General features: G+C 38.8%; 1 protein-coding gene across 1 annotated transcript; it reads left to right on the top strand.

Annotated features, from left to right (window-relative positions):
• The first annotated feature begins 2,875 nt into the window (after positions 1-2,875).
• On the top strand, positions 2,876-3,400 carry LOC114278233 (uncharacterized). Its single transcript, XM_028220246.2, has one exon. The coding sequence runs from the start codon at positions 2,876-2,878 to the stop codon at positions 3,398-3,400; it is 525 nt and encodes a 174-aa protein (XP_028076047.2).
• The last annotated feature ends 2,397 nt before the right edge of the window (positions 3,401-5,797 follow it).

Below are 5,797 nucleotides of genomic sequence, written 5' to 3' on the forward strand. Positions count from 1 at the left end.
TTTTTTTTAAAGATCTGCAGTAGAGATCACAACGCGACTCTCCATTCGCTGAATCAGTTTGGGAAGAAGGAAAAGAAAAAGACTAGACCCACCACCACCACCGCTGCAAGGCCCCTTTTTCTCTCTCTCTTTGGCCACTACAACGTAGCCGCCATCGTCGATTGCTACTCTTCCCAACTCTGGTGATATTTCCCAACCTATCCTCTCCTAGTGCCATCACCGCGATCTTCCTCTCTCTCGTTTGTGCCATCGTCGCGACCCTAGATCTAGGGTTTGTGAGAACTAGATCAGGGTTTGTGAGAACTAGATCTGGGTTTGTGCAAGCATTCAGATCTGGGCTTTGAAAGCTAGATCTGAGTCTGGAAAGAAGAAGAATCTAGGTTTGAAAAGAAGAAGAATCTGGGTTTGCTGTGTCTTCTCATTTATTTTCGGTGGTGGAAGAGAGCAGTGGTAAGGTGAAGGAAGTGGTGGTCGGTAGTAGAGGATGACAGTGGTGATGACAGGGTGGAGGCTGGTGATGGCAGGGTGGAGGGTGGCCGAATTTGTTGAAGAAAAAGAAGAGAAATAGAGAGAGATGAGGTTGTCGGGCGGAGTGGAGTGGAGTGGAGTGGAGTGGAGTGGAGGTGGAGGTGGAAGTAGAAGTGGAGGTGGAGGGTTAGGGTTCGAGTTGGAAGGATAGAGATGACTATAAATGGAAATTGGTGTTGGGGAAAAATTGTAATAAAAAAAAAAAAATACAAGAGGTCTGCAGCAAAAAGGTAGGTGCTAATATTAGTACTCTTTGGAGAATTTAACTTTTTTTTTTTGGTAGTATATTACTGTTCAAAAATATTAATTTTTAAAAACTACCTTTTGATAATGCAATTATTATACTTCAAATAATGTTAATGAATTTTAAAAAAAAAGGTAAAATAAAAAATTTAAGTTATTTTAGTCTTTATTTTTAAAAAAGACTAATATTTTGAGATAATAAAAAATAAAATAAAGAATTAATATTTTAGAACAGAATGAATAAGCCATAAACTACTTGTATAATTCCACCAATGATACAAATTGTCTCTAGTCCATTTTGTGGATTAAACAGTATTATTTAGGCCCTAGGAGCTCACTATGGGTCCAATTTTGATGATCTGAATCGTTCAATGGATAAGGCTCGTCGAGTATTTCACATTTGTAAAAAATTATATTGATTATATATCGATTATCACTTGATCAAAACATATTTTTGTCTATAATTTATTTTTAAAATCATATTTATTATTATCGATAGAAATATAATCTAATTAAATAATTATACATATCTGATCAATATAATTTTTTATAAAAATAAAATATTTAATAAATTTTATATATTAAACAATTCAAATTATTAAAATTCATCAATTAACAATGGGGCAATTAATTTTAGATCACCTTATTTTTATAAATAAAAAAAATTAAGAAATCAAAAATTAATTTTCGACTAACGTTTCAAAACTCCCAATATGCTCACGAGATCAACCTGATCTTTCCATCAACAATAATAATGATAGGGATCACTTAAAAATCTTATCATTAATAATTTTAATGAGTTAAAAAATATAAAAATATATATATGTATATATAAGAAATAATCATTACATAAAAAAAAACCACCTCATTAGTATCGGTACCGATTCGTAGCTCGAATCTGTGGCTCGACTCTGTGGCTCGAAGAAAGGTGGAGAAGAGAAGGAGAAGAGAGGGAGGAGGAGGAGGAGGAGGAGGGAGGAGGGAGGAGGAGGACTGGAGGGGGCATATTCAGAGGGGGAAGAGGAGGCGGAGGCGGGGCGGAGGAGGAAGGAGGAGGAAGAGGAGGAGGAAGGAGGAAGGAGGAGGAGGAGGCTGCTGCGACGATCGGAGCTGGGCGACGGGCTGGGAGATCGGCGGCGACGGGCTGGGCGACGGCTGGGCGATCGGCGGCGACGGGCTGGGCGACGGGCGACGGGCGACGGCGACCTCCTTCTCTTCCCTCTCCGTCTCTGTGTTCGAATGGAGGGGAAAGAAATAAAGAAGAAGAAGAAAAAGAAAAAAAAAAAAAAAAAAAAAGACAGCCCAAAACGACGTCGTTTTGGGCTGTCGAGCCAAACTCGAGCCTGAAAAATCGAGCTACGAGGCATTTCCCTCATTAGTATTTCACTAGTGATCATTTTTAATGCTTCTAAACATTAATCCTTCCATCAATCACCCAAATGTGGACCCCTCATAAATAATTTCCATCGAAAAGAAGAAAACGACACATTACCGTAAAATCTAACGCCGTTCATAAAACAATCAAAAGAACAGCGACATGAAAAGCAAAACGACAAGGAACGAAGACGAAGACTAACGGTTTCCGTCAAATAAACTCCATTCCCGACCCAGTCCACAGGTCAGCCACTCACTCAAACCAGGCGGCTCTCTCTCTCTCTCTGTCTCCCCTCTCGCTTTCTCTCTCTAACTTCACGCGTAACGAAGAGCGAAGCTCGGTGCGAACCCACCCACAACCCAACCCCTCATTTTTCTCACCACTCTCACACTATATAACCCCTTCACTTCTCTCCCATTCTCTATCTATACATACATATGTAGCTTATATCTATTATATCTATAGATAGCATAGTATAGCAAAGAGCTTCTTTTTCTTTGTTTTTTTTTTTTTATAAAAAATTCTCCACAATAAATAAAAATAAAAACCCATCCCTCATCTTCTTCCTCCTCTTCTACAAAGAGGAGAAAGAGAAAAATTGCATCAAATCCAGCAACAATTCATCCCCATATCTGCGGATTTCTCTCTTCTCTCTGGGTTTCATTTCATGTTACAGATCGTTTTCAGATTTATATACGTAGATTTAGATTCAGAGGGAGTTTTTAAGTAATGGGTACGGAGGTTTTGCGTCCGCAGGATTGTTTGGTCGAACGGATCAGAATTGCTCAACCCGTGTTTCAGCACCATCGCCGGAAAAACAATGGAAACCCTAACCCTAGCCGGAAGCCGGCGGTTCGGCCGGAGCAGAAGAAGAACAAGCCGTTGGCGTCGAGTAGATCGGCGAGTTTGGATGATCTGAGAAAGAGTCACAACCACAACAACTACCATCACAATAATCTCGTGATGGGACAGGTGATGATTTTGAGGAGAGGCGAGTCTCTCGATTCAAAGATCAACGGTCTTCGTCAGCCGGCGAAGAAGGCTAGCGACGATCTGATCGTACCGAAGCAGATCCGAATCGGCGATCTCAAATCGGTCTCCGGCGATGTATACGCCGGATCGGCGATCTCGCTGTCTCCGTCGCCGAGATCTCTACCTCTGCCTTCGTTCTTCAGCAAAAAGCAAGTTTCGAAGATCGCCGCCGTCGACGACTGCGCCACCAGAGATCTCCGGCGGTTGCTCCGCCTTGATTGAAGCCTAAAACGATGTCGTTTTTATCCCAAAGTCCGTATATATACGTATTTATCTCTCTCTCTCTCTCTCTCGGGTATTTTGCTTTTCGTTCGTTTTTTAGAGGTTGGGTCTCTCCGTAATTTTTTGAAATGGAGAGGGTGAAGGTCTGAAAATGGAATGAAGAGATGGTATTTGTATAAATTATCTTCAAATATGGGGCTAATGATAATTATGGGATTATGATGGGGTTAATTTAGAATTTTGGAATTAAAGGAGGGTGTATGTTACATGCAGTGTGGAAATGGAGGGGTAATCAGGAATTTGAAGGATTGAGTGACTGGGGATGTGAAAAAAGAATGTTAATGTTAATGTTAATGTACTCTGTTGATGTTGGAGGTTGAAGTGGGTTTGTAAGTCTTCCTTTTGTATGATAAATGCCAGATTAAATATTTTTAGTGATAAATTTGAGCAGAATTTGGTTTTCATTTGATATTCTGTTTTAAAATTCTCTTGGTGCAGTTTTCTTTCTTGATTTTCCTTAAGCATGTCATGTTATGTCTGTCTTGCGTACAAAAAGAAGGTTGGGTTCTCAATGTCTCTTTTTAATATCCTGCTTGTGTCTTTGGAATTTTAGATTAGATGTTTGGATGTCGGAATTTGTAGAGAGAATAAAAGAAATGAAAAATAAAAAATAAAAAATAAAAAAAATTACTTGATCTAGTGTGTTTGGGCTGGTTTGGGGGTATCATGGTGCTTTGGAAAAGGGATTGGGGTGGTGGTGGGTGAGAGAGTGAATTGGGATTGGTGGTGGTGTTGTGGAGAAAGGGTGCTAGAGTGATGGGCAAAGAAAAAGGGGAGGTTGGGAGTGGTGGGGCTGGGTTCTGCGAGAGCGTATTGGGGGAAGAAAAAGGAAGATGGGAATTGGAGTGTTGTGGTGGTGGTGTCGTCGTCGTCGTCGGTGTTGAAAGAAAGGGGGAGTGGTGCGCAAAGGAGACGAGTGTCGTTGTGGTAGCGGGTGAGTGGTGAGAGAGAGAGAGAGAGAGAGCAGGGTGTGGAGGTGGTGATGAGAAGAAAGGGGATTTTTCCCTCCCAACCCTCACCGGCCATTCCCAGCCCTCTTCTTTCCGTTGGGAATTGGTAGTGAAATCGTGAGATGAGAGAGAGAAGGTTGGAAGAAGAAGAGTCGTGGCGGTGAAGGAGGAGTGTTGGTGGTTGGCTAGCGGTTGGGGAGGAAGGAGAGATGAGATGAGATGAGATGAGACCCAAGGTAGGGGTGTCCAAATTAAAAAAAAAAAAAACTTTTCACTATTTACTAATTGAAATTGATTTCGTACCATTTTGAAATTCCAAGTTTTATTTATATGTGATGTAATTTTTGCTACTTATGTTTTTTGAGACTCTTTCTTTGGGGGAAAAAAACAAAAAATCATAAAGAGGTATGTAGGAGGCGAAGGCAACAAGAGGATGGGCATGAAAAAATGGGTGATGCTAACGACCTCCCATTACATACTGTTAATGGTTTGGGAAAAAAAAAAAAAAAAAAAAAAATTATTTTTTAACCAATCAGCAAGGACCCAGCGCCCCCAGGGAGTCCAACGCATTTTCCTGAAAAAAAGTCTTTGGTCCACACGTAGTTTTGTTTTATTGCCAGAGAAATCATCTTTTGACCCACACATGATCTGGATGATTTGTCTTTGTGCGGACCACCAACCCATGAGGACTCATCTCACCATACATTTGCTTCGTTTTATACACGTCTGTCATCCGTGCTATATATCGTACTGTGTAAATAATTATAGATATTTATGTTTATTTTAAATTTTTTTAATATATAAATTATATTTTTTAAGATTTTTTATAAAATAATTTAACAATCTTATCACTAGTCATAGTGTATGTGAGAAGTTAAAAATGATAGTGCAGTAATTATACACGGATTGTATCTATAATTATTTGTATAAAGGGATCTTAAATGCTGATCAGGAAATTTTGATCAAATCAATAAATGCAGACACGTGGAAAGACATGTGGATTAAAAAAATTAATAAATGTTAATCAGGAGATTTTGATCAAATCAATAAATGCTGAGTTTTTTTTTTAAATAAAAAATTTAGAAAATTTAGATTGGGATATTAAACTCTCACAGGCCTTGGGGTTAAAAACCCATTTTGCTTAATATATAGTATAGATAGCCTATCACCCGTGCTATGCACGGGATAATTATAGATATTTATATTTATTTAATTTTTTTTAATATATAAATTATGTTTTTTAAGATTTTTTTTATAAAAATAATTTAACAATGTTATCGCTAATCATAGTGTACAGGAGAAATTAAAAAGGCTATTGCAGTAACTATGCATGAGCTGTATCTATAATTATTTGTATGAGATGATTTTAAATGTTAATCAAAGATTT

The sequence above is a fragment of the Camellia sinensis genome, chromosome 7 (genome assembly GCF_055761805.1).
Source record: "Camellia sinensis isolate YWXY chromosome 7, ASM5576180v1, whole genome shotgun sequence".
In the NCBI taxonomy this organism is placed as follows: domain Eukaryota; kingdom Viridiplantae; phylum Streptophyta; class Magnoliopsida; order Ericales; family Theaceae; genus Camellia; species Camellia sinensis.